Genomic DNA, 26327 nt, shown 5'->3' with positions numbered 1-26327 from the left:
AGTGATGAAGCACTGCTACTCGAATCACACGCTCGGACGGTTCATTTCGGCTCCTCGTCACCGTCACCGATGCAAGCCTCCAACTCGGACCTTTCCAACATCAACGCTTCGCATTCTCATGAGTACCAAGGAGCTGAAAGTCCGCAACGATTCCTGGTGATGCCAAGATGCCACCAACCACACGCCTTCGCCAAGATGGCATCGAGTCCCGAGTCGGCAGGCTCCTATTGCAGCAGGCAGGGTCAGAATATGCGCCTTCCAAGTGATGATGACACCTACTTGCACGGCAACTTTGAGTCTTCAGGCCAGATACAGCGGCCTCGATTACAGCGCCATAAAAGCTTGAGCTCGACTTCGCTGCCGGCTGCTCCATCCGTGGATCCCCCCCCAGGTTTGTGGTCCAAAAGCGCAAAGGGTTCACGTCCCGAGCTACCGGGGTCGCAGAGAGCACTTCAAGAACCACAGCTGGAAGGAATCCCTTCGCGCACGGTCAGTCCGACTGCAATGATGCCGATTCGACACCGCATTCTTCCCAGGCGTTCATTCAATGATCTCGTAAATTTGTTCGATTCGGACAACGGCAGCAATGCATCGACGAACACCCCGCCTCTACGGCTTGTCGCATCCACGAATGGCAGCGGCTGGAACAGCAATGCAAATGGCAACGGCGGTTGGAACGTCTCCGGTGCAGGCCCCCAGAACGGACGCTCGGGCTATGGGTGCATAGGCAGCGGGGGGCCTAGCGGCGTCGGTGGAACTGGTGGCGCCGGTGGTGATGCAGGGAATACCGGAGGCGGTGGCTCCGGAAATGGAGGCGGGGGGCCTGGTGACGGCCACCGATGTTCTTCATCGTCATCCACCAATTCTGCACCCGGAGTGCAATCCATTTTTCGGCGACTGGAGCTCGTGGGTCGCGGCGCGTACGGGGCCGTCTACCGCGGGGTGCACGTTGCAACAGGCACAGCTGTCGCACTGAAAGTCGTCAATCTGGACACACCGGAAGATGATGTGCAGGATATACAGCATGAAGTGGCTGTCTTGAGCCAGCTCAAGGAGGCGTCCAAGTTCAATGTTGTCCGCTACTGGGGCTGTTGGATGAAAGGGCCAGAACTCTGGATCGTCATGGACTTTGCCGAAGGCGGCAGTATCCGAACACTCGTAAGTGATGCCCGTACCCGTACCCGTACCCATGCTCTCTACTCAATAACACCCCACGCCACTTTTTCCGTAGATGAAGTCGGGGGTGATTCCAGAAAAGCTGAATGCTGTGATTGTCCGGGAGACGCTGGTTGCTCTGTCTTACCTCCACAAGCAAGGAATCATTCACCGAGACATCAAAGCAGCCAACATCTTGCTCACCCATACTGGGAAGATCCTTCTATGTGACTTTGGAATCGCTGCCAATCTGCAAATGCAGAACAAGCGATCTACTATGATCGGTACACCCTATTGGATGGCCCCAGAGGTCATTTCCAAAGGCAAGCTGTACGATCAAAGTGCAGATATCTGGAGTCTGGGCATCACGATCTACGAAATGGCCACTGGGAACCCGCCCCTTGCGGACCTCGACCAGCTAGCTGTGATCACTCTCGTTCCCAAGCAGACGCCGCCAAGGCTCCCGGCAGATGGCCAACACTCACAGCTAATGAGAGAGTTTGTCTCGAACTGCCTGAATGAAGTTGCAATTGAGGTGAGTTTGCCGCTTCTCATGCACTAGATAAGGGCTGACCTTTCTCCTCTACCTGCTCGCAGCGCCCAACTGCGGATGAGCTGAGCAAGAGCAAATGGCTGAAAACTTATGCTAAGGTTCCAACGAGTGCGCTCAAAGAGCTTTTGACACAGTACAGCTCCTGGGTCAAGTCTGGCGGCATGCGGACCAGCCTACTCGGCGCTGGCCTTGCTGGTTTGAATGATCCCGGCAACCGCAACTCTTTTGCGTTCGATGGAGTCGAGAGTGATGAGGGGTGGGAGTTTAGTACGCTTGGAAGCCAAACCTTCGAAGCCATCTCCGAGGTCGACGAGCCGGAAGCCTCACGCTTACCGGCTCAACTTCGCAATCACCCGCTCGCGCGGCTTTTTGATACCAAGAACACCGCAGACACGTATGGAGGTTTTGTACCTCAGACATTTCAGCCTTACGCATCAGAGGCTCTTCCTTCAGAGGGACTGTTAACGCCAACAGTCTCGCAGGATGCACCTGTCTTCAGCACACCGGTTGAAACGCCAACTCTGCGCCAGCCAACCCCCTCGACCACCGTCGATAGTGCCACTGCTAAAAGCAGCGCCAATAGTGCAGGAATACAGCCGAAGAAGGCCTTGCAGGCGACTTCCAAGCCTACTGCTGCCGCCAATGCTGCTGCGGTAAATGGTGGCTTCAGCGGGACAGGCAATGCGCCATTCCGTTTCGGCGGCGGAGGCGGCGCTAGCCACTTCAGACGCCCCACACAGCCATCAGAGCGTCAGAGGTCTGCTTCGATCCCGCAGCCAACGAGATGTCGTGATGAGTCTACTCGCTCAGACACCGATGCTGGACCTGACTCGCGGACAAGCACAAGCGCGACATCGAGTCGGGAGGATCTTGTGAGCCAAAGTGGGCACCGCAGCAGCAATTCGAGCGTGAATAGCAGCTCTATTCCTACGCACTTGCGTTCTGCTTCCCGCAGTGGGCATTCGCATAAGCGGGGCAAGAGCAGCGTGTCGAGCTTCTCTTCGACGTACCACAGCCCAGGATCAAGCTCTTACTCGCCGGCTGTCGAGCAAACTGGATGGCAGCGACAGCATGAGTCCAAGGGGAGCATTTCGAAGCTTATGCGCGGCTACGCTGGACGGCGCCTTGATGCGATCAAAGGCGCGATGCCGCCTTTCTCACGATCGATTAGCGAGCACCCGGCTCCGATCAAGAAGCGCCGGCCTTCAGCTGGCGATCCGGACGCACTGGTGCTCCGACGCCAAGCGTCGCAGCCGGTGCTAGATTCCTTTGGCCGCCCAAGAACGGGAAGCGCGCCAGAGACACCGCCTCCGCACATGAAAAATGTCCACGAAGTTGGCGCGGAATCCAGCATCGATAGGGCCAAGCCCGCCCTTGCCGCTAGTATCGAGGGTGGGACAAACCCACAGTCCGGGCTTTCACACACGCGCAAGCAGCACGGCGGGAGCGACCCGACTCTGCGCAGCAGCACGGATGCAGCAGGCCACCTCGCCAGGACGTGGCGAGAGCGAAGCACAAGTCAAGCTTCGGTCGGCGGTGGCCGCAGCGGAGGGGTTCCTTCTGGGATCGGCGCCGGCACTGCACACCTCGTTCGCTCGCAGCTATCGATGGTCGTCGCCGCCACCCCACCGAGGGCGCTGAAGCTCGTCCGTTCGAATTTGGACGGCATACGCGACGCAGAATCGCCCATGGCAGGCAGGGGACAGCACCATGCGGGTGTGCTCGGCATCAGCGGCGATACACCAGGTGCGTCGACCTCCTTCTCGACGGTCATGCCGAGCGCTGCCGAGCCGGCGTTCTCCGCCCTCTCTTTGGGGATGGGCACTCCGCGTGGACGCGCGGAGTACGGCGGACGAGTGCGAATGCAGGGCGAAGCATCCGAGAGCGGGGTAGCTTTGGGTGGTGCGGGTGCGTCAGCGTCGCTGCCGCAGCCGTGGACGGCGCAGAGCATCCAGTCTGTGCATGCTGGTGCCATGGAGGCGTCACTGTGTCCCTTGGATCTTGTTCACCTGATGAGCAAGGATGATGTCAATCTCGAACTCGCAAAGCGTGTCGAAGATGTCGGCCGGTGGCTCGATTTACTGAGTCATGAGCTGAGTAGCATGCTAGAGTGATTTACAGCACAAGTTACATGAATTCTTTCACTGTGACAGCAGCGGTTGAACTTGCAGGACGCGGGATGACATCGGTGTGCCGCCATGTATCACATTGACGTTGCTGTTTGGCTTCGCGGTTGTTCTGTTGAATGCAGTTGACTGAAGTTGGCACGCACTCGAGGGTTCGATGCCGTCCGTATTCATTGCAGAAGGATGGATGTGTCGATTGAGGGGAATGGCTAAACATAGGCGGCACTCACTACACCCAGTTCCGGCTTGCGACCCACATGTTCCCTCCTTGCCATTCACCCACATTGCTCCTACAGCCTTTAACAATAATCTCGTCACTTGAGCCAAGTAACAAGTCCTGGATATGTATTTAATCCCTGAGGGGTCTAATATTTCGTGCATGATCGCTTCGCCTTCCTCACATGCTCGTGTCGTTCGTGCATAGTATCGATAAGCCTGTCAATCTCATGCTGTGGAATCGCCTCCCAGCCTACCTGTGCTGTCTCCATGAACTGGCCCATTGTGTGGGTACCATTGACCAGGTTCCTGATGCGAGCTTCAGCGTGGACCAGCAGTTCTTAATGTCATTGAGCTCAGGGCTGCCGCCTGGATGGTTCGTCCGTAGTCGACGATCTCGCGCGCCCCCTTTGCCCGCTTGGCCTTGTAAGCAGGAGCACCTTCCTCGAGAACGATGCAGTCACCGTAGATCCTAATAATCTTTTCGACTGCCTGGGCCAAGAGGCCTTAGGTGATGTTGAAATATCCTTGATTATTTAAGCCTTTCTTGCCCTTTTGCCAAGCCGTCATCTTGCCGGTCTGCTCATGCCAGGTACTGTATGGGAAGACCAATGACGATTTGAAGCCTTTGCCGACTGCAGTCCAGTACATGCCTTTGTATCTCACACCAGGGAGCGATTTGCGTATATTCTGGCTCTTTTACTTCTCTTCTAGGCGCATGTTGACTTTGGAGACCGGGTGTACGCTAACTTCAAATGACGCTTCGGGCGTGAAGAGGGATCTTGTCGAAGTCAGTGGCTTGACTCTCTACTATCCACAGTCTCCTGTCTTTGATGCTCTTCGGACAAAGGCAGTGCTTCTTCACATACTTAGCCCAAGTCAGCCTGTGCTTTTTGAGAAGTCTCTAGAGGGTGAAAATGGGATACATCGTTGGGATATTCTTGGCCCATGCGCTTGCAAGTCTCCCCCCACCGGCAGTATCCGCAGTGGTCCCAGCATGCAAGCTTTGCCCTTGCACTCATCCCTCTCAGTGAATTTGCGTGGACTGCCAGACCGCGGAAGATCACTTCTTTTATCGTGTTCGCGATCTTTCTTGACGAGCGCTGGTACAGTCGAGAGGTTGGCGTGGACGTGCTGCGAAGCATCTCTTTGCGAATGAGCTTTTGCATTCTTGAGGATCTTACCGCGGGTTCCAGTGGAGGAGTGCGGCTCACTGGAGACGCAAAAACGTCCAAATCGTTCTCTTCGGAGCCTGGAGAGCGTCATCGACCATTTTCGCTGTAGGTTTGCTAATGCAGAGACCGAAAAGGAGAAGTACAGGTACAGGTGGGGGGTTCGTCAACTGAAAAGACGCGATGCGACACGAAGCGGAACTCGGTGGAGATTTTCTCGGAGTAGCCTCGTGCGCAGAGTCATTTCTCGAACGTCCTCTTCCCGGGGGCGCGGCGTATGGCGTAGGTAAGCCTCATACACGCCGAGCGCAGCTTGGCGAAGCGAGCCTGCCTGATTGCTACATGTACTAAGCAAAAGAGGGGGTTGGCGCAAGCAACCGTCATTTCCAAGGATATTGTTGCTCCCCGGAACTCGGACCCGCTGAGTGACGAGGAAGAGCGAGTTACGTCATGGTTGCCGTTTGTTCATGCCCGTGTCACGTGCGGCTGCGCTCTGGTGCCCTGCATGTGTGTATCACCGTGGAGTGTGACAGTGATGTGCAGCCCAGAGTCGACTGCACTCATTGCCCAGGGCAGCTGTTGAGCGTATGATGAACGATATCTAGAGCGGAGCAGTGCTGCGCGTTGCAAAGGTAAGCCACATGGCGACTTGCGCGGCACAACACCGCACGACGCAGGATTGCCCACTTTTTGGTGACTGTCAACCAACATGCCTGACGCTGGCAGGCTGTCGCAAGCAGTTCTGCTGTGCGCGCTCCCAACTGGTGGAGAGAGGAGAGGGAGGAGGACAGCACGGGGGAGCATCTTTTTCGGCTGTGCTGCGATCCGGGGAGCACAGTAGATGAGTGGCAGGGCGCTGTCCGTGTGTGTATGTGTGCATTGTTCCCTCACTTGCATGTATGCTTGAGTTGACATGACGTCGCGGTGACAACACTGCACAGGCTCGCTCCTCATCCCCTGTTCGGCCCTACCACATGACGATAAATACGTCCCGCGGTACAAGTACAGCATCGTTGTTTACCCCTTTCACATCCCCTTCCCACATCCATCATTACCGCTGCTCTTGCTCGCCTTAAGGTACGCACTGATCTACCGTTAAAGCAGCCCAAAGAAATAGCCCGGACAACATGCCTTTCACCGCTTCGGACATCTGCAAGGTGAGCCCGCACGTCCCTCGCGATTGTGCCGGCTGCTCGCTAGGAGACTGTGAAATGGCCGGTTGCGTGCAGTGGAGGATGCGAGCAGGATCGTGGAATGGCGAGCGACTCATTGCGAGGAGGAGTAGTGCATCTTGCGGAGCGGCATGGTGCACACAATCGGGGTGAAGTATCGAAACGAGTGCCGACATGCGCGGGTCAGGCGCTGCGAGGGGACCACGTTGCATCTGGCCACTAGACCACGAAGAATGCTGCGCCTGGCTTGAGGTGCGGACATTGCAAGGCGTGGGGTGCGAGTTGCGGGGTGCGGAGTTGGGCAAGGGTTTTTTTCTCGACCAGACTGAGCATCAGCTTCCTTGTCTTTGACAGAACAAGCCCTGCGAGTTGATACGTTACTGACCATACCTTATTCCGTTCTTTACGCTTCCTTGCGCCCATTCCTCAGATCATCTTCGCCGTCATCCTCCCGCCGCTGGGTGTCTTCCTCGAGCGTGGATGCGCCGCTGACTTCTGGATTAACATCCTGCTTACTGTGAGTAGTGGGGCACACGATTTCCCCACTGCGCGTTTTCTATTCCAGAATCTGGTTTGCTCACACGAAACGATCGTTGATTTCGTTCCTCTACAGATCCTTGGTTACATTCCAGGTATCATCCACGCTGTACGTTCACACCTTGCCGCTTTCTTTCCCAGGGTCTTGTCGCTGACGCTGCTCACTCCCTTTGCAACACTTTAACAGCTCTACATCATTCTTAAGTATTGAGCAAGCTCGAGTGCTTAGATCAGCTCCGGCTCCAGCAAGAGCCCGAGATGAGAGACGTGCATACGGCATTGTGAGGGGCAGGGCGCTGTAGACGACTCGGTGGCCTTGCGGGAGGGCCCGAATCTGCTCTCTTGGACCTGCTCCAGGCTTGGTTGGCATGGATTCTTTCCCTAAGCCAACTCTTTTCTAGTGTTCTGCAACCGATTACACGCCCCCTGTCTTCTGAACTACACATGCACCCGGCAATGAACCTATACCTTCTCCAGCAGCCCCCCACTCCCGCAGGGTATGCTCACCCGTGACACGGCTGCTACAGCTGCAAGATAAGCTAGCTACCCATGCGTTTTCGTGCAGCTGAGAATGTGCCGTCTGCACAATGTGGTAAAGGCAAACAGGCGTCTTCGCGTTGCGCTCAGATTACATCCACTGCGAGCGATCGAAATTGGGATCTTGTAGGAATGCGCACAAGACTTTGCTCCCGGTCTTCATGGACAGGTAGGCGGGGAATGGGGAAGGAGTGTCTCTGAGAATCAGCTACAATGTTTCGTCAGTTGTGATGGAAGGAAACGCACTTGCAAAAGAGGATGACCAGCGACGATCTGCAAGAAGCGCTCGAGGCCCTCCCTCCTCGACTCGATCACCTCGTCGCTGAAGCGGTTCGTGAACACTTTGCCAGGCAGCACGGGGATGTTGACCCGGTTCGACTCGCGCTCCAGGATGTCCCGGAAGTATTCAAAGTCGGAGTAGCGTCGGCGGACAGATGAGAAGCGCACTTTGAACGCAGGGATGTTGGTCTGGCGGCACGTTAAAAACAGTTGTCATTCTCCCCTCTGTAGGTCAGGGCAGCACATGGTGCGCCACTCACCCTCGTGACGATCTCGTAGTCCGTGTACTGCTTCCGCCCAAAGCCATGCGTCATCGCATTCTTCACTTCCACCTCCAAGAAGTTCTCGGGCACGCCATACATGTCCTCAGCCGTCTCCTTGTGCGCGTTGAGGCTGTCGACGCGCGCAAACGGAGAGTATGCGGAGACGTTCGAGTTGTACGCGTACCCGCCCGGCAGCATGCTTTGCGGTAGTCCGCCGCTGCCGGCTGCACCCCCGCCGGTAAAGTGCGAAGCGTGCGATGTGAAAGCGCGATGCGAGGCCGATGGCATTTGCGCCTGCGCGCCGCTCTGGTTGGGGAAGCCGGAAGAGTTCCCCAAGGGGCCAACATTGCCGTTCGACGGGGCCCTCTCTTGCTGATCTGAAGGGTGAGGGGGCTGGTGCTGTTGATGATGCTGAAACTGCTGATGAAGGTGCTGTTGCGATACAGGAGGCGACATCGACTGTTTGCTAGGCGGTGGAGGGGGCGCTGAACTAGCAGCAGCAGCATCCGGCGGGCCACCCCACAGCTGCGAAGACGTATGCGGTTGGTGCAGCTCCTGCGGCTCTCCAAAGACAGACTGATGTTGCTGCTGATGGTGCGAAAGAACGTCAGGCGCTGCTGCGGGTGGTTGGAAAGCGCTGCCGGCGCCTGCTGATGTGAACCGCGAAGACGGCGCAGAGCGATAAACTTCCTCATCTGGAGACTCAGCGGCTTGGCCAAAGAAGGAAGAGCCCGAAGTTGCGCTCGCCATGCCCTGTCCATTGGCGTGGGGATCCAAGTTGGACAGCTCGCCAAAGTACGACCGCGTCGGCGGTGTTGACACCGGTGCCCCAGCATTGAAGAAGCCTGATCCTCCCAGCGAAGGCGGCTGCTTTGAGAAGCCGCCAGAACCAAAGCCCCCGATCCCGTTGTTTATATCCTCGTCGACGGCGAACCCTCCAAAGCCGCTTGTTGCTGCGGCGCTGGAGCCGCCGATGAAGCCAGCACTCGTGCTTTCCAAGCCAGATGATGGGCCCCCGACTAGGAACTTGTGTGTTTCTGATGTCGCATTGCTGCTGGAAGAAGCTGCTGCCGGCGCAGCCGGCGGAGCTCCCCATGGGTGCTCTTCCACATCAGCCTCTTCGGACGGAACAAGGTAGCCCTCGCTGCCGAACCCTCCATCCGTTAGCGGTCCTGCTGACATGCTGTTTTGACGCGATCACCGGCGAGAGCGTGCGCACACAAGTCTGCGTCTTGTTTGCTTCCCTCGGAAGATGCTCAGCTGAGAGATGCGCTGCGACGGGCATGGAGTCTGAAGTTGTGCATGTCGAACCCGGACCTCATACAAGAAGATGGCATTATCGCCTATCGACAAGCAACGTCCGTCGTCTCTTGGTGGGTGACGAGTGCAGACACTGATGGTGTGCCGCGCGGCACGCCCGCCGACAGGCACACACCACGCCTATCCACGCCACACCAGGTGAACGACGCTATGATCCACCACGCCACGCTACTCCATTGCAGCTTCGCCCACTTCATCGGTTGAACGATTGATCAATTCACCTGCTGAGATGTAACCCTCCATGTCCCGGCGTAGGACTGGGTGGATTCTACCTCAAGAGAAGAATCAGGCCCCACGCTTCACACAGGCTCGGGTACTCGGAAGCTCCTTTAGAAGACCTTGGATGGCTACCCTGCGTCTCGGTGCACAGGCCTAATATTTCCTTATCGCTCGGGCAGGTGTTTATCGATTTTGCTAATTACGTTGGAATCCAAGATGCGTGTTGTTCGACTCGGGTCCAAAAGCCTTCCGTGGTACCACTGACGGTCAAGGCAACGATGTTCCGCGACCCATGAGCAGCCACACACTTCTACCCATGTAACCAGGAATATCAGAAATGATATCGGGGCCTAATTCTTTCACTACAATTGCACTGGGTAGAACAGTTCATGTTAGTTAAATTCGCTGTGAAAGCCAATAAGGCGACTGTGTCTTGCCTGGGCTTGTGGGGCTTTGTCTAAGGAGCTCTTCTTCGGCTTCGGTTTACCGCCATGCTGTCGAATCATATTTGTGGTTCCATGTGCCCTTTTGTTTTCACCGCCCCTATCTTATTGCACGGTGGACTGCAACGCGGCCCCGGACCGTGCGTTTGGAGTCTGCACGCCTTCGGATTGCCTTCTTTATTCCCCCCTCCCCTGTGCTTTACACTTGATGCCAAATCGAAGCGGAGTTGAAAGCAATTGAAACGAATCACCTAATACACTTCTTGAAAGGAGAGCCATGGTGGCTGTAGCGATGGTACGTTCTTCAGGACCACGGCAGAACTCAACGAAGTGCTCGCTGTCTACGAATCGCGGTGTGGACCAGTTGATGGTACACATCGAGTTTCAACAGTGGTTGTCAGGGATATTGCGCCGGATGTGGGAATAAATTTCCACGTAGCTGCCAGGGATGGGAGAACCCCGAGCTCCCGTACACCGAACCTTAACTCCCCCGATTCAACGCGTACAACAAGCCTTCACTTTCCGGCCGACTCCTGCGCCTTTGCCGCGCTGGTGATCGCTATGGTACTCAGCAGTGTAGGTACTCGGCATATTCGCGTCCGCTCAGCTGGCGTCAAACGCAAGCGCGTGCGGCCCGTCGCGTTGTGAGTCCGCGACCGTAGTCGGAGCTGTGTGATGATGTGATGATTGCTATACATGCACCTCCCACCCAGGCACCGGGCCACTGTCGACTGTCGGCGCTCGAGCTCTGACGATCTCGCTCGTCACACTATTCTCATCCGCAGGCATCATCGGCCTCGATTCTTCATCATCAATTTAATGAGAAACAGCAAAGGCGTGCGTTTGTGGATGGGCAACACAAGGCCCTCGTCCTCCTCGTCCAAAACTGTGTCGTCAGCATTTCCCCTCTGCTGACTGTGCGCTGAGGAAGAAGATGAATCGCCCCTGAGAGCCAAACTGCAGAGGCTGGAGCTGAAACTGTTTCATGTCCAGTCAGACGTACCTGAATGCGTGGTCATCATCCTACCTTGCTCGGACCGTACCTCTTACGCTGAACTGTGCTGCTTCAATACATATCCAGTTGCGCATCTACGCCTCTCGGACCTTTTTCGAAGCTGCCTAACTCTTCTCTCTACAGCTCACATACAGCTCTTTGCTAAAGATTGCAGCAGAACATTCATGCGGCGAAGAGGTCGGATTGCTGCGAACATTCTTGGCTAACTCACCTTGACACTTCTTTCGCGGAATATCTTCCCTTGCCCTACGAAGGGGCCCGCCCACAACATGAAGCTGCAGCGGCAATTTGCACTGCTCAAAATTGGTCGATGCTGGTCCCGCCCCTCCTTACCTCCCGCTTACACATTCATCAACGCGAAGGGCTTAACAGAGCAGTGCGGAACGGGTACCGGGTGGTGTGCTATTATTAACAGCTCATACCTCCATGCTCCACCCCCTTTGACTGCTCGTTGCACTCCAGAGACATTGCTTCGCGCTCGCAACTTTGCCCAAGTACAAGCAGATCTGGACAAAGCATGTTCACCTTGCGAAGCGCCAACATGCAGGCAGTACGGTCCTCTTTGCGTCTGATTGCATCTTTGCTGCTCGCGTCTGCGACTTCTGTCACCGCTCAGAACAACGCAGGCACCGTCAGCCTTTCGCCAGCAGCAAATGTTCAATCCGCCAACGGCCTCTCGGTCGTGCTGTCGCCCTCCTTTGCCGGCATGGGAATCGAGCCGTCCAATCTGCTCTCTTTCACCGGATCCGGTTCAGTCAACCAGCTAACGTACCAGCTGTTGTCCAACCTCGCCAATTATTCTGGCGTGCCGCCGCATCTGCGTATCGGGGGAAACTCCGGTGACAACATGATTTACGGCCCGAATGAGTCTGGGATAGGCCTCATCACCAACTCCAACCCTCACGGGCAGGGCAACACACCGACAGATAAATTCATCATCGGTCCTGGCTTCTTCAACTCGTTGGACCTCATGCCGCCAAATACGCCCATCACCTATGGACTCAACCTCGCATACAACGGCTCAGATGCTGTAGACCGGCTCGTAGAGCAAGCAGAGGCTGCATTTACCTTGCTTCAGAATGTCAAAATCGTCAGCCTCGAGATTGGAAACGAGCCAGACCTATACCTTATCAATGGCTACCGCGATTCGGGCTGGACAGTCAACAACTTTGGCTCCGAATGGTCGACTCGTGCTCAGGCTGTCAACAACCAGGTGCTGAAGAAGCGCAACTTGCCCACCAATTTCTTTGAGCCCGCCGTGACGGCCACGACGGCCACCTCATCAGGGCATGCGTACCGTATCAGCAACCTGGTCAACACAGGAGTTGCCGTCGATAATGGAATTTACGTCGCCGGGTGGAACCAGCACGATTACTTTTATTACGTCGGCGTCAGCACGTACGAATTAAGCTCGGGATACCTCCTCGACCTCTCCAACACGTACAAACAGTTCGGCGAGTGGGCCAACCAGGCGCAGTCAGCGGCCGTTACGGGAAAGCCGTACTACCTGAGGGAGATGGGCGCCGTTGGTCCGACAGGGATTCAGGGCATCAGCGATACATTTGGTAAATCTTTCTCGCGCAGACGTCTAATTCGGTTCTCCTGCTGATGGCCCCTGCCTTTCTTGCAGCTAATACGCTTTGGACTCTCAACTTTTTCCTGTATGCTGCCACCATTAAAGTTTCGTCGGTGCAGATGCACATGACGGACAACTCGTATGGCTCGCCTTGGCAACCAGGCAATGCCAATGGCGTCGGTCCCCACGTCCGTTCGTCGTACTATGCCTTTGCGGCAATGTCGCAGATCGTGGGTGCGCAGTGCAATACTCGCATCGGAACTCTCATGATTGGTAACGTTCCAGGCGCATACAACAGCCATCTCGCTGCCTACTCGGTCTACAGAGGAAATGATCTCGCTTCCACCGTGCTGATCAATACGCAAGAGTCTCAGAGCTACGTCTACCCCAAGAACAGCATTTCGTTCAGCGTTTCGCTACCAAAAATGGCTGGGCAGACTGCCTATTTGTCTTATCTCACCGCTCAGGGCTCGGACTCGAAGCAGAATACCACCTGGAACAATCTGTCCTTCGAACAGTCCAACACCGGTGCACCTACGACCGTCAACGATGGTAACACGGCCACTGTGCAGGTCGGGTCAGATGGCACGCTCATCATCCCTGTACGTGACTCGCAAGCCGTTGTCGCCGCCTTTGGCGCACCGATCGGGTCGAACAACCAGGTTGACCAGAACAACTGCAAGTCGCTCTCAGCCAATACATCCGAGGGAGGCGAGACCAGCCCAGACGCCACCAGCGCACCACTACCAACATTCAAGGCAGTCACCGGCTTCCCGTCGGATGGGCAGCTCAGCACCGCCGCCATCCTCGGCATCGCAGTTAGCGTGTTCTCCGTCATCTTTTTCTTCGGTCTTGCCATCTTCCTATGCGTTTGCTTGCGCCGCCGACGCAGGCAGCGAGCATACATGCAAAAGCGCCTGTACAGCTCGACTGACATGATCACCACGGACACCCGCAGGCGCTCAAGCGCCAGAATCATGTCGGAGCGACCCGGCTCCGCATTCGTTGCAGCTCGCATTATTCACGAGGGCGAACAGTCCGGCAATACGTTAGTCTACTCGCAGGAGCAGCACGGTCATGGGCGTTATGATTCTACTGGTTTGCCAGATCTGCACAGATACCCGGGCGGCGGCGACGGCGGCACATGGACACCGCCAGACGCGCGGTACATACATGTGCGAACAGGCAGCGAAGACGCGACGCCAAGCTCATCGAAGACGTGGTACAAGAACGATGTCGCAGGTGGCGTTTCCAAACAGAGATCTTCCGACTGGCACCGACAGTCCATGAGCTGAAGGCTCCTTCGCTTTCTCGCATCTCTTGTAACTTCGTATCTTCTACGCAAACCAATCATTCACGCTGCAATTGTACACAAGATAGCTCTACAGTCAACTAAGTGCCGCTTAAACACCGCGCGCGTCGCGCGTCGCTGCTCTCGCAAATCAGCAAATATAATCGGTTTTCGTTCAAAGCTCACTTTGCGCGTAACACTTCACCTTACATGCCGCCACCAGTTCACATCTATGCAGCCCTTACGCAGCTTGTTCACTGTAGCATTCTGGTCTTTACAGCCTTCGTCCTTGCCGATCAAGTTGTTCATTTCGGCTGGCTGTCCGGACTTCCTTTCAGTCCTGGCACACCTCCTATTTCTTCTTTTGAATCACGTCCCTGGCGAGACACACCCTGATTGTAAAATATCGAGAATTTGTACTCATAGATGCCCCACACAACGGACACTTGATAATGGTTTCCTACAGATGGCATGGGTGCATGCGTGCAGACCTAAAAGTACATTGCAAGAGTCCATGAAGTAGATGAAAGAGCGCATTAAGAAAGAATAGTCACGCCTAGAGATAAGTTCGCCATCTCCTCCATAGAGGTACTGCCAGGAGCGTCGCTGCAGCTGTCCCAGTAGCGGCTAGGGCAAAGCTTAGTTGGAAACAGCTTCGGCCATGCAAACATACGCCCAATGGGACGTGAGTTCCATCCTGACGTGCAGGGTCTTCGCCTACAACGTCAGAGACGACAGCGTAGAGCAAGGAGAAGCCAAGGCTTCCTGCAGCGCACGAGTAGGTGAGTAATCCCCAAGAGCGACCAAAGGTGCGCAGGCCATAAGCGTTTGCTACGATGGAGGGCACCTGGGTGAAGGTGAAGCCGTACCCGATGCCGACAAGCAGGCTCACGCCGACGAGTTCATGGAGCGTACTCAGCGCCAAGGCGGAAAATGCGAAAGCTGCTGTCAGTAATGTGGTGGAGGTGAGCAGGATTGTCATTCGCGACACGCGAATATTTCCTACGAAGTGCAGAATTCGGCGTGTAGCGCTGACGTCGCTTGTGTCAGAAAGTGGAGGAGCTTTTGGTCGACTTGGCGAGAGAAAGTCGGTTACGAGGCCAGAAACAAGACGAGAGAGTGTGTTGGCTGTCGCGAGCAGCTGCACTTGCATGCTCCTCCATCGGAGAGCTTCGTGATTCATTGCCGGAAGATCTGGCGAGTTTTCATCAGCTGATGTCACGGCGCTTCCGGTAGCTCCATGTGAAGGTGTGACGATCCCGCCCCCAAGGAGGGAGACGACCATACTCCCCACGCTACTCATGACCATTTCCGCACCTCCGACAGCGGTGAACATGAGTAATGCCAAGATCCAGACTGACGGGGTGGCGAGGAAGTCGCGCAATGAGGCGGACCTCGGCACAAGTGATATACTGCTGCTGGATGCCCCGACATTCGCGGTACTCCTCGCCTGGTCGGCGCCGCTATTCTCCTCGAGATCCGAATCTGCGTTGGTAGACAAAAGGGGTAACCTCTCGTCGGCTAACATTGACACTGCTCGGTCTTGCACGGTCACACGCTTCTTCTTGACGCCCTCAGCCTGCGATGGCTTGACCTCGGGTGCAAGCATGAAGAAAGTGCTGACGCCATTGGTGATGGTCAACAGGACCGCTAGGAAGGTAAGAAAGGTTGCGGCGCTTAAATCGCCGGTCGTCGCGTCGATAAAGAAGTGCGAGCCGATAGACGTCAGAAAGAGTGAGGATAGAGAGAAGAGGGTCAGGGGAAGGGAGATGGCTAGCCCAGGGTGGGATGGAAACAGGCGTGTCGAGGCGGTAACCGCCGAAAAGTAACTATAGATGTACAGGCGGTCATACTGGCGTTAGGGCAGTGCCCCCCAAGACTGAAAAGGAGCAAGACCTGCACTCACCTGGCAGAGACACCGGCTCCAACTAAGACGAAAGCGAACGTCATGGGGACGAATCCCAGGGAGGAGCTCGTCTGGTACGGTGTGGCGACCATTCCCGCAAGTTTCCTCTGATGCTGCTGTGCCCGGTTGAGTTTCACAGCGGTGGCGTCACCATGCGCCATTAGACTGTACCCGACGCCAAAGAGCACAGCTGCGGCGGCGGACAGCGGGCGTGGGCCGAATGCATCTGCCAGTGCGCCCCAAAAGGCGGCGGTGATGTACTCGCCCATAACTGCACCAACCCTGTGATGCAATTGATAATAAGGGTGTGTGGAATAGGTATAAAGTGAAGAAGGTAAGCTCACCAAATGGTGTTGGTCTGCTTGAGACTTAGGGATAGATCTGCCATGAGAGACGGCCCGATGAGGGGAAAGCAGCTATAACGTATCATCAACGGAGGGATGAGCGTGTTCAACACCTGAACCCCGGCGATTGAGGCTACTAAGGCGCTGAACGACTCACAACATGCTACCAGCGGTCAAACTGTTGGCGGCGATACAAAGAGCAGTTACTGCGGTCTGAAATCGGGAAAGTGAGGGCGCCATCTGCTCGTCCTTCCCAGTGTTGGATATAGCGTCTGCTGTGGGCGAGGTAGCCGTGGGGGTAACGCGTACCTCATTGGGTTCGCCAGCGCCAGTCGCTTGCATAAGCGACATGATTGCGTGGATTAAAATGTTGGGGATTGAGGCTGAGACTCGATACCGAGGACGACAAGAAGCTGGCCCCGGAGGGACGGGTGAACGATGGCGTTAGTGATGGATACAACAGCAGGGTGGCAGGCTCCTCGTTGGCGCACAACGATGGCACTGGGAGGACGATCCGAGAGGGAGGCGATATGTCTAGCGTAACCAAGGCTTGGCAAGGACGAAAATAGCTGCGTTTTCAGTCCGATACATCCTGGTGCTCAGCATGCAAGTGCGTGAAGCTAGTAGACAGCCAATATTTGATGAACCCCACCCTGTTCATGAGAATTGCGATCAACAACGTGAGCTGCTGCTTGGCGCAAGCCACAATCCTAATTGTGACTCGCCGCAGAGGGGGCAAGCTGCAAGACGCAAGCGAGCAACCCTAAAAATGGCTCTGTCACTCAATTGCACCGAACGACAACGACTCTTTCCCTCCTGCCCTCATCAAACACAATCTCGTCGACGGTCCCTTTTCGACTTCTCGGTATCCATTCTCAATGCTTCCTTACAAGAGGAAATCCACATCGAAGGTTCTGCAGGCAACCTCCGGCATCTTTGAGGAACCACAAGCTCACTCGCCTTGTCTCGAAAGGAAACTTAGAAAGAAGCCTAAGGTGGCAGCTGAAGTCACGCATTAACCGTCGCCATGGCCTCTCGCCTTCCCATCGCCGGACCATCGCGGCTACCTATATTCAATATCCATGCGGCTTCGTTGAGAGCCGCTAGGTCGATTCCGACCATCGCAGTGGCATCATACATAGAACAAGGGCGCCAGATATCCGAGGTGAAATCATTTTCGCCATCGCCCGCACGCCTAGGCACGACAAGTACCCTTCTCGGGAGGATCTTTTCAAGAGCCTCCTCGCCCTTCACATCGTCTATGTCAACACATTCTTTTCTTCGAACAACGCCTTTTCCCTCATTACGCCAATCGCATCCGCAGTCACAGCAAGCTCGCTGTGTGACGTATGGGTCCGAATATCAGCCCTCGCAACGCAAACGCAAGCGCAAGCACGGATTCCTCTCTCGCCTACGAACAAAGAAAGGTCGCCAGCTGCTCGCCAAAAGACGGATGGCGGGAAGAAGATTCTTGAGCCATTAAGCGGGGAGTGGAAACCTTAAATATGGGTTTCCCCAAGAAAGCAAGAGAGAAAGCGAACGCCGCCTTAACGAGCATGAAGGAGCAAGTTCAGGCATTGCGTTGCAAACGGCATGGGAAGTAATGTCCCTTTGAAGGGTTACAAAATGGAAGCGTACTAGAAGACCAGGATCAGGGAATCAGTTTTAGACACAAGCGCTTAAAGCGGACCTCAGAAAAGGAGATCGAGAGTGCGGGCTCGTTTGGATGACACCGCAAGCATGGACAAGGTGGAAAGGGTGTGCGCCATGATCCAGCGCATGATAAGTGCAGCAGAGGTCTCGCCGTTCGGGCCCTTCCAGCATTGTCACCATCTGAATTGCAATACATGCTGTCCCAGCTTGGGGGAATTGAATCTCAGTCTGATGGGCTGGCTGTGGACTTCCCTAAGCCGTGCTATTTGCGTGCCAGCAGGCAAGTCAATGTTTGCCAAGTAGACTTGCGAAGGGAACAGCGGGAATGTGCCGCTATCGTATGGGTTCTTGACCGACGGTACCGTTCGCTACTGTGCGGACCGGGTTAGGGACATGTAACTTCCCTGCAGGACGCTTTGCCCGTTCCGCGACGACCTCGCCGTTGGTTTCCCATTACCCTCGTCTCCGGCTAGCGTGCGATAGAACGGCAGAAGACAGGCAAAGAAGCTGCATTGCCGATCATCAAGCCCATTCGATGCTATAAGGCGGCGGCGGAAAGAGTGCCAGCCGCCCATTGTTGAGGCAGTCGGCTTCAAGAATTGATGCGGCATCTGCACTGGACAACTCCTATCCAGCATTGCGATCTTTGACAACTTTGACCTTGAAACCTCGGTTTTTGAACTCGTGCATCAGCGCTATCCGATCGAATGGATAACGTCAGCCCACATTCCTTTTGATTAGGCGAGACAACTCACATTCGTCTTGCCGCTCCTGCTCGCGCCCCTCGTACGATAAGACAAGCTGCTTCAATTGCTGCCTTTCAGCCGCATCACGCATTTGTTTGGTCCGAGTGTTGACCGCAATTGCTGCGTCAATCGGGACATCGACGTCATGTGTCTGTGAAAACAATGCAAATAAACTTCGTCAGAGTGGAGCATTGTGAGAGACAAGGACGCAAAAAAGTATCCCCACCAGAACCCTGTTGCCACGCTTCGACAACAGGCTGAACTTCATGTGCTGGCCATCTTTAGCGACTGCCTCGGTCTGGTCGACAGACTCTGCAACTGATGCCGACGATCTCTTTAAGAGCGGGATCGCTGCATCGAAGAGTCCCTTTTGTGAGCGAGTTGCTCCTCCCGGTGGCACGGATGAGCTCTCCGCCATCATCTTTGCCAGCTCGCGGGCGAATTCCTCGTCTTGCTCTTGAAGCATCTGCCGCTCTCTCTCGCCCCGCATTATCATCGATTCATCTTCGATATGCGGTTCATCAACAGCATTGTCGATCTCTGTGTCGGCATCCGAATCTGCGCCATCGATAGGAGTTGTGGCTCCAGACGACCGAGCACGGTTCCCTCTTTGTCCTACGTCGTCGTCGTCGTCGTCGTCATCGCTTGATTCATCGTCGCTTTCTTCGGCCTCCTGTTGGGCAGAAGGGACACCTTTCGCCCTTTCCATTTCTTGCACAGCTTGTGCTGCTTCCTCAAATGTCTTCTTCAGCTCAAAATTGGGGCGCAACGATTCAAGAAGGTCGGAGAGCATAAAGTCGACGTCCATGGGAAGCGGCTGCTGTTTCGACATCAGATAGAAGTTGAAAAAGACAAGAAACTCGTCGAGGCGTTTCTTGGGAGAACCGCGGTCAAAGCACATCCCGCACGTGTCGAGCAGGGTGCAGACCAGACGTACGCGAAAATAATCATCGGGTGCATCCAGCGGCGAAATCTGGTTGGGTAGCGGCGTCCCGTTGCGGTGTCCAAACGTGGTAAAGCTCCACAGTTGATCAAAAATGATGCTCGAGCTGATCATGCGGTAGTTGTACAGCTCGCCGAGAAATTTGACAGTTGCAACGCGGCGCTGGTTGTTCTTAAAGATGTTCGCTTCCATTCCAGCACGTATGTCCTCGCAAATTTGGTCAATGACGCGGATGGAAAAGTCCGAGTGGTAGGGCTGAAGATCGTGCAGCAGTATCACAAGCAGATGGATGTGGCTGAACTTGACCTTCCACATCTTGGTAAAGACTTCGTGTAGGTGCTTTATGATAGCTGGATCCTCCCAATGAAGCTTGCGCATGAGCTTAAGGACCTTCTCCAGGTGCTTTTTCGAAAGGACATTGAAGACCAGGTGGTTAATGAACTGCTCCATCGGACTGCGTTCTCGCTTTTGTGTGGCCTTGCGCTCGGGTGGATTGCACTGATAGTATGCATTGTCGAGGATCAGGACTTGCCTGTGATCCAGATTTGTCGCCGCACGTTTGCGGCGGAGCAGTTCCAGTGCGGATCGCATGCGATCACTTGTCTCTGGTGTGCGCAACAGAAAGCGACCACAGCCTTCAAGGAAGCCGGCCAGGTTGTCAATGTTGTGCCCGCTGAATCCGTCCAAGCACACTTTGAGGCAATGAAAGATGATGTGAATTGGTGTGACCTTGAACTTTGTTAATTCTGACAGGAATCGCACATTCCTTGCTCGGCTCTCGTGCATGTCCGCCTGGCGCTTGCGTTGAAAGTAGCGAAATTCCTCATCTAGAGTAGATGTGACAAGAGTGCCGACATCTGGCATATACCGGTTGAGAGTTGCGATGAGACGAGCGTAGTACGGAATGAGATCAGACCGGTTCCTGGGGACGTTGGAGGTGGCGCGCACCAACTTGCGTCGCGCAAGCTTGTTGTTGAGGTACACGAAGTCAACAGCAGCCGAGTCAATCATGGCGCGGTTTGTCATTTCTGGCAGCTTCGCCAACAGAGCGTTGAGTTGTGCGGCTGGGCCTGCAGTGATTTGACCCTCGCTATCTTCTTCCACATCATCATGGGGCATATCGGCGTGGAGCATTGGTGACTGGGGCTGCGACGAAGAATCAAGGTCTTTGCTCGGTAGACATGGGCTGTTCTCGACGATCGCAATAACCTCTTCATGCGCGCCTTGAGCTGCTAAAGGCTGTTCCTTATCCTCTGCATCGGTCCGGCTCGAGGCATCAAGTGCTTCCTTCTGCTTTGCCCACCCGTCGAGTATTGGCTCTGATGCACCCTTTTCCAGCGCTAATACGCTGGCAGGGACAACGTCTTTGAGATCAAGAATGTCTTCGTAGAATTTTCGCGTGTCTTCATCCTCCCAGGGGCTCATGCCACTTGCATATCTCTCTTCAGCGTCGGTACTTTGAAGATTGGGTGTTGCATCGAGGTTGACACCGACTGAGCCGCCTAGAGCGATTTCCTTTGCCTCGCGCAGTACCGGCATGGGCACATCGATCAGCTCGGAAAGCCCCTTGCCAGCTTCGATGAGCTTGTCGAGATTCTTTGTCATCTTTTCATAGTTTTGTTGCCGATCTTCGAATATTTCACCAGAGCGAATGTACGCTTCATGGTTACGCTTGTCTTGTTCGAAAAGGCGCTGTTTTTGCATACAGATGACTCGTCAGTCAGTGCGTCTGCAGCTTGGTATGAAAGAAGTTCGGCTCATGACTACTCACAAGGTGGTCCCTGGATATTCTCTTGGAAAGCGTGCCAAAATATATCGCACAAAGCTTTCGAAACTTAGCCTGCCACTCGAGGGGTACTTGAAGAACGGGTACGGGCCGCTCGCTCGCCGCGCTGCCATGCTCTTGCAGCGATACCTCCTGGAGTGTGTCCGAAACTTCGTCTACATTCGCAGACTTTGGTCCGAGCAAAACAGTGCCATGGGCCTTGAGCAGCACCGTCAAGATCGGTACGTTGGCGTGCTCACGATCTGAGGTAAGCTAATCGACACCCACTTGTAAGCTGCGATGCCGCAGAGCTAAGGCATTCGATATTCTCACCATGTCCCGTGTGGTAGTGTACAGCCATTCCAGGCCAGGTGTCCCCTCGCTTCCCTGTCCATCTCCGCGAACGCATTCGACGAGAGCAGCATCTGCAGCCACACGAATGATTCCTTTTTGACGTGCAATGCGCATGCTCTCTTCTCTTTCCTTTTGTTCCGGCGACAGAGCTTGAATAGAGGCCCGGGACGGTTGCGCTAGCTGCGCGGACAGTTGCACGGATACCGGTTTGGAGAATGCTGGGCCGCCAAAACGGGTATGGAACGCCGACAAAATCTGAGGTGTTTTGGCGAGAGACTAGAATGAGCAAAAGGGGCAAGCGGCCTGCAGTTGAACGCTTACCTCAATCGCTGCAAAGCTGTCTTTTGCTGCGGTGCACTTAGAAAGACCCTCCGGGACGACTTGCAATATCTCCTCGAGGTATTTGTCCAGGTTCAAAATGCCGAGCTCTTTGATCAATTGATCTCTCGCATCGGCACCAAGACCTTGCTTTACACGTTTCACGAACGCCGTGTTCTTTTTGAGGTTCGAGTCCAATGGCCCCGTGTGCGTAACCGCGGGGCCCGATTCCCAGATGCGAAGGTTTGCATCGCGTAGCTGTTGGCGCTTCCGGTCCCGCTCGGCTGCAATAGCTGCCGCCTTGTTTGCCGTGCCCGATGTGTTGGTTGCAGCAGCAGATGCAGCTTCAGACATTCCGCCAAGTCGAGCCGAGGTGGCACTGGTCGAGAAGCACTCACACGAGCAGGTACACAGTGTGTGCGCTCACAGCGCAAGGCGACTTTAACAGGCCATGTGGTCAGCAACGAGGACTCCGAAGGAGCAAGTCGTCAGCGTACGAATTGTAGTCAGAACTTTCGAAATGAATGATCTGGTAATGGCGGGAACAGTCATTGAAAGAATCTAATGCTCCTGATGCTTGCAGGTTGTTGGACACGCAATTTGAATTATTTTCTGGTGGGGTTGCAAAAGAATGAAATGACATTTAGGCATGCTCAAGCAGATTCTACTTTCGTTGCCTCAGCTTGGATCCCGACCACAGTCGTGAAAAGATGTATTCAGGGCCAGGGACAACCGCAATCATTGCGGGGGGTTGCAAATCTGCCTGGTGTGTCCCCACTCGGTCCCTTGTATATATGAAATTCTAGACATGTCCTGCATATAAGCTGGCTGGTCATCACCATGAAGTGTTATAGGCAACTTATGCGAGATCAACACCTTTTCTTTGTTATAATATCAAAGCATACCCGCAAACTACAATCCACAGCCCCCTCCCCCCACTCCGCAAAGCCCCGTCTTAACTCAGCAATTATCTTCAAGCGTCATGAGTCATTGCGTCAAGCGTCAAAGATGGACAACGCGAAAAGGCTGTGTGGACATCCAAGAATTCTGTTCTGGCGTTCCGGGGACTGAGTGGGAGGGTGTCATGACGACCAGTTGATTGAATGGGCTGATGTGCGGGCGGAGCGACTTGGTGAGCGGCGTCATGGGCGCCGGAGCGGCGGCTGGGAGCACATCGGTCGAGCCTGCCGTCGGCAGCGGGACCTCGTCGTAGCAATGGCTTCGAGCAGCTTGCGCATCGGGGGCCCGAGCTTGCTAACGTCGGCGGTCGATCGCGTGCGCAAAGTCCCCCGCGCTCATCGTGGCCGGCTGGAGGTCCAGGTCGGAGGGGGTGATGAAGTGAAGCGCAATGGTCTGCAGTCGGCGATGAAAACCGACGGGCTGCAGCTGTGGTGCCCTTCTTTTGCAACACCCCGGCAGCCTGGGGAACATCGATTTGAACGACGTGCGAAATGGAGTTCTATAGCGAGCAGGCAGCGGTGACGCGTACGAAGGGGTGCATGCCCTTAGTGACGCTGCTCTGGGCGAGCTTGCGCATCAGGTCGGACGTGCGTCGCACGCGGCCGTCTGCACGACTTCGAGCGAGTTGTCCCCGGCCGCAGGGAAGAGAGCTGCGACGAATACGGGCCGGAAGTCGATGCCTCGAATGCGGACTTCGATGATGACGGCCTGTTCTACAGTGCCTTGACCCTAGCAGATGCTGCAGGTGGAGAGAAGGGTACCTTTGCAAGTATCGAAGTAGAGGATGCCATAGCCATGGCATAGCAGGTACTCGATGCCGCTCTTCTCCTCGCCAGAACCATTGCACTACCGGGACTCGTCGGCCGGTTCATCCTTGCAGGTGCTACAGGTAGCTTTGCCAGAACCATGGTATTTGAGACACTTGGAGTTGACGAGCGATTTGGGCAGCTCAAAGTGGCGGCGGTCCTTCGACTGTCGCTCGATGGTGTCGAGGTCGTGTTCGAGCGGCAGCTGCCACGGAGTGGGCATGGAGGAGGTTCCTGGGTTCCTTGCAAGGCTATGCGCCGCCGATGCGTATCCACCAGCTGATCCGGCTCTCCATGATGACGAAAGATTTGACGAGCGTGTGCTTGCGCTTGCGTGGTCGGCGATCAGCAGGCCCTCCTTGCGCCCCTGCCGTTCCGCCGACATCGTCTCCTCCACTGTTAGCGGAAGCGGCTCGCTGTTCTCGCCAAACACACGCGCAGGCGCCTGCGTCAATTCCGGGAAGCGACTGGAGAGGATTTCCTGGCCCTCTTCGATGGTCAACGATTTTTGCGGGTTGCAGAAGAAAAGCGGGGTAGGTCAGCGTTCGATCGTAGAGGGGAACGCGAGAAGGCATAGTCACGAGGCGCGCTCACTGTCCTTACTCCCACCTTAACTTGTTTTGGTTTTGGCTTTTTTGTAGGGGACTACCACTTCATACCACAGCCAAATCAGCAGCGAGGGCATCTTGCGAAAACTCTCGTATTGATCGAGGCGATTCTTAGGCTTGATTCGGGGTCCCCCCGTTGCCAGATGCGGCAACAGCTCAAAGCCTGTCAAGTGAGAACCGTCCGAAGTCACTCTACATGAGGGAGTGGACGCTGCACCGGCAGACGCGCACTTCCAGTTTTTATCTGGAGTCTTTCCGTATTGATTTCATCGCACAGCTTCTCTTGTAATCATATTTTGCACAGAGACCTATTCTGCCTCCATGGAAGCCGGCGCTGAACCCGCATCGGGACTGCAACGAGTTCTTAGAGAGCCAATCGCCCATCATGCCTCCTTTGCGCACAGCGTGGCTCACCCTCGATCACATCTTCCTCACGCTCGTCCATGTCCACTATTGTCATCATAACCCTTTTGGGCCACCGTGTGGCTGCCTGAGATCAATTTTCGAGACGAGGGGAGGGGAAGAGAGAGATAACTCGAGCTCGAGAGAGCCGAAGCCGCGTGTGCTTTTCGACCGCAAATATCTCTTGGCAGGTCGACGCGTGGACCAGTCTCGCGGCGGAAGCGCCGCTAATGTCACAAAAGTGTTTAGACAAGCGGAGCAACACTTGATTATCTTAATGTCAACGTTCCTTCTACATTTAGCAGTCTGGGTGCAACTTCTGGCGCTGTGATTTTCGACACAAGGTCTGCATCTCACTGCGTGGATCGTAGACGAGTGGTATGGGGGACCTTCACTCCTTGCGTGATGGCTGCGATCAGGCGCCCCTTAGGCCGGCCTTCAACTGCCATACAGTGCACAATTACAAGGCGTCGGAGGAGAGCCAAAGACGATGCCGCTGTGCACGCGATCACGAGGGACCACACGTTCAGAGCCAATGGCACTCGCTAGGCTCGGGACGGTCTCCCAAGAATCCTAATATGAGCATCTGGCGCTCCGCCGACAAGTCTTTGGGCTTGATCTGTTGCGATGGATGCTCCGGATGAATGTGGAATCTTTAAGCCAGAGACAGTTTATCTCCAGTAGATCAGGTCGAGATGTCCGTGGAAGTTGGAAATCAGGGAAAGGTTGTCTCCAGCAGGTCCTGTAGCTCGAACGAACCAGGAGTGGAGGCTGTGAGCGAGGCACAGTTTGTTGCCTACAGCCTATCTTCGCACAAAGGCGGGTCTAGAAGCGCCACGCCGGGGCTTCCGAAGGAGCTGCTTGCATTCAAGTCCTATCTAATCTAAATCGCTCCACTAGCGTAGTGCCGTCGCCCATATTCAGCACCCCTGCACAAAGATCCAGCCCGGCATATCACATGCCGCATGTGCAGCCGCGTGCCTACTACTACCACAGCAGCGCAAGCGCGCTCGGAAGACCCTACATATAGCACCGCTCGTCCCTGCACTTGGTCAGCTTCGCACTGGCGCACCTCGCTCCCGCGCTCGCCCGCCTCTGCGTCAGCGCTTAACTCTCCGAGCCCACGCCGCGGCTCGACGGGCGCGCCGGCCTGCACAGAGCCAGCGGCAGCAACAGCGGCGGTGCCAGCGCAATTAGTGCGACCAAAGCAACTAGCGCGCCGCTACTCGCCCATCTTAGTCACGTCATCTCCGCTCGCGCCACATGCCGACCTGTTGTCCCTGCCGCCATCACCCGCGCTCGGACACAGCCTGCAGCGTATCAGCCTGCACACGTCCGCCTCGGCGTCGGGGTGCAGCAGCGCGGCGGCGCACAAAGAGCAGCAGCTTCAGCTTTAGCTGGAGCATCGCGCTCGCTGCTTCTGGGCATCAAGGACACTATTTCCAGCAGCTGCATCTGCACGTCAGTTCCGCAATAGAGCGGCTACACGCAGGAGGGACATCGCAGATCATCGCGAAACTCTTCCCCAACCTCCCAGCCTGAAGGTTTCGGAAACCTAGCTGCAGGCAAGCCCTCTCAAGATGATTCCCACGCTCGCGCGCTTCTCGCGGACGACGTACCGCGGCGCCCTCAGCTCTGGGTCGGGCTC

The 26327-nt window shown here is 55.4% G+C and overlaps 9 protein-coding genes across 9 annotated transcripts; 5 read left to right on the top strand and 4 right to left on the bottom strand.

Annotated features, from left to right (window-relative positions):
- Positions 1–507: 507 nt before the first annotated feature.
- Positions 508–3822, top strand: K437DRAFT_261339 (Pkinase-domain-containing protein; the record flags this gene model as incomplete). The annotated part of the gene is made up of 3 exons (XM_013389806.1): positions 508–1158; positions 1232–1690; positions 1753–3822. 3 exons carry the CDS (start codon positions 508–510, stop codon positions 3820–3822), a joined length of 3180 nt encoding a protein of 1059 aa, XP_013245260.1.
- Positions 3823–4457: 635 nt separating this feature from the next.
- Positions 4458–5307, top strand: K437DRAFT_4879 (uncharacterized protein). Its single transcript, XM_013389780.1, has one exon. The coding sequence runs from the start codon at positions 4700–4702 to the stop codon at positions 5207–5209; it is 510 nt and encodes a 169-aa protein (XP_013245234.1). The 5' UTR covers positions 4458–4699; the 3' UTR covers positions 5210–5307.
- Positions 5308–6163: 856 nt separating this feature from the next.
- K437DRAFT_254174 (UPF0057-domain-containing protein) lies at positions 6164–7620 on the top strand. Its single transcript, XM_013389805.1, has 4 exons — positions 6164–6379; positions 6825–6911; positions 7008–7040; positions 7119–7620. The coding sequence occupies exons 1-4, from the start codon at positions 6350–6352 to the stop codon at positions 7140–7142; spliced, it is 174 nt and encodes a 57-aa protein (XP_013245259.1). The 5' UTR covers positions 6164–6349; the 3' UTR covers positions 7143–7620.
- Positions 7560–8109, bottom strand: K437DRAFT_277563 (sorting nexin-3; the record flags this gene model as incomplete). The annotated part of the gene is made up of 3 exons (XM_013389804.1): positions 7560–7625; positions 7715–7936; positions 8008–8109. The coding sequence occupies 3 exons, from the start codon at positions 8107–8109 to the stop codon at positions 7560–7562; spliced, it is 390 nt and encodes a 129-aa protein (XP_013245258.1).
- Positions 8110–11233: 3124 nt separating this feature from the next.
- Positions 11234–13992, top strand: K437DRAFT_4743 (glycoside hydrolase family 79 protein). The gene is made up of 2 exons (XM_013389779.1): positions 11234–12572; positions 12638–13992. Exons 1-2 carry the CDS (start codon positions 11525–11527, stop codon positions 13876–13878), a joined length of 2289 nt encoding a protein of 762 aa, XP_013245233.1. The 5' UTR covers positions 11234–11524; the 3' UTR covers positions 13879–13992.
- Positions 13993–14334: 342 nt separating this feature from the next.
- Positions 14335–16720, bottom strand: K437DRAFT_254167 (MFS general substrate transporter). Its single transcript, XM_013389803.1, has 4 exons — positions 16282–16720; positions 16125–16196; positions 15781–16062; positions 14335–15703 (listed from the first exon to the last, which is right to left on the bottom strand). Exons 1-4 carry the CDS (start codon positions 16473–16475, stop codon positions 14431–14433), a joined length of 1821 nt encoding a protein of 606 aa, XP_013245257.1. The 5' UTR covers positions 16476–16720; the 3' UTR covers positions 14335–14430.
- Positions 16721–17385: 665 nt separating this feature from the next.
- K437DRAFT_220735 (uncharacterized protein) lies at positions 17386–17607 on the top strand (the record flags this gene model as incomplete). The annotated part of the gene is made up of 1 exon (XM_013389802.1): positions 17386–17607. The coding sequence occupies one exon, from the start codon at positions 17386–17388 to the stop codon at positions 17605–17607; it is 222 nt and encodes a 73-aa protein (XP_013245256.1).
- Positions 17608–17934: 327 nt separating this feature from the next.
- Positions 17935–22414, bottom strand: K437DRAFT_254166 (ARM repeat-containing protein). The gene is made up of 6 exons (XM_013389801.1): positions 21907–22414; positions 21565–21840; positions 21238–21504; positions 18750–21158; positions 18533–18674; positions 17935–18472 (listed from the first exon to the last, which is right to left on the bottom strand). Exons 1-6 carry the CDS (start codon positions 22255–22257, stop codon positions 18405–18407), a joined length of 3513 nt encoding a protein of 1170 aa, XP_013245255.1. The 5' UTR covers positions 22258–22414; the 3' UTR covers positions 17935–18404.
- Positions 22415–23709: 1295 nt separating this feature from the next.
- K437DRAFT_266588 (uncharacterized protein) lies at positions 23710–24054 on the bottom strand (the record flags this gene model as incomplete). The annotated part of the gene is made up of 1 exon (XM_013389800.1): positions 23710–24054. One exon carries the CDS (start codon positions 24052–24054, stop codon positions 23710–23712), a length of 345 nt encoding a protein of 114 aa, XP_013245254.1.
- Positions 24055–26327: the final 2273 nt, after the last annotated feature.

The sequence above is a fragment of the Tilletiaria anomala genome (assembly GCF_000711695.1).
Source record: "Tilletiaria anomala UBC 951 chromosome Unknown K437scaffold_10, whole genome shotgun sequence".
NCBI classification, from domain to species: domain Eukaryota; kingdom Fungi; phylum Basidiomycota; class Exobasidiomycetes; order Georgefischeriales; family Tilletiariaceae; genus Tilletiaria; species Tilletiaria anomala.
Note: the sequence above shows the minus strand (reverse complement) of the source record. Positions and strands in the feature narration are given on the sequence as shown.

Bases quoted from the DNA above. Each gene is read 5' to 3' on its own strand.
- K437DRAFT_254166 (XM_013389801.1), bottom strand. From the start codon at position 22,257: ATGTCTGAAGCTGCATCTGCTGCTGCAACCAACACATCGGGCACGGCA. The intron at 21,841-21,906 runs GTAAGCGTTCAA...AAAACACCTCAG, and splicing joins ACAGCTTTGCAGCGATTGAG to ATTTTGTCGGCGTTCCATAC. The intron at 21,159-21,237 runs GTGAGTAGTCAT...ATGCAAAAACAG, and splicing joins GAATATCCAGGGACCACCTT to CGCCTTTTCGAACAAGACAA.
- K437DRAFT_4743 (XM_013389779.1), top strand. From the start codon at position 11,525: ATGTTCACCTTGCGAAGCGCCAACATGCAGGCAGTACGGTCCTCTTTG. The intron at 12,573-12,637 runs GTAAATCTTTCT...CCTTTCTTGCAG, and splicing joins GGGCATCAGCGATACATTTG to CTAATACGCTTTGGACTCTC.
- K437DRAFT_254167 (XM_013389803.1), bottom strand. From the start codon at position 16,475: ATGTCGCTTATGCAAGCGACTGGCGCTGGCGAACCCAATGAGGTACGC. The intron at 16,197-16,281 runs GTGAGTCGTTCA...GATACGTTATAG, and splicing joins TTGACCGCTGGTAGCATGTT to CTGCTTTCCCCTCATCGGGC. The intron at 15,704-15,780 runs GTGAGTGCAGGT...GTACATCTATAG, and splicing joins GGAGCCGGTGTCTCTGCCAG to TTACTTTTCGGCGGTTACCG.
- K437DRAFT_254174 (XM_013389805.1), top strand. From the start codon at position 6,350: ATGCCTTTCACCGCTTCGGACATCTGCAAG. The intron at 6,912-7,007 runs GTGAGTAGTGGG...GTTCCTCTACAG, and splicing joins GGATTAACATCCTGCTTACT to ATCCTTGGTTACATTCCAGG. The intron at 7,041-7,118 runs GTACGTTCACAC...ACACTTTAACAG, and splicing joins TTCCAGGTATCATCCACGCT to CTCTACATCATTCTTAAGTA.
- K437DRAFT_4879 (XM_013389780.1), top strand. From the start codon at position 4,700: ATGCCTTTGTATCTCACACCAGGGAGCGATTTGCGTATATTCTGGCTC.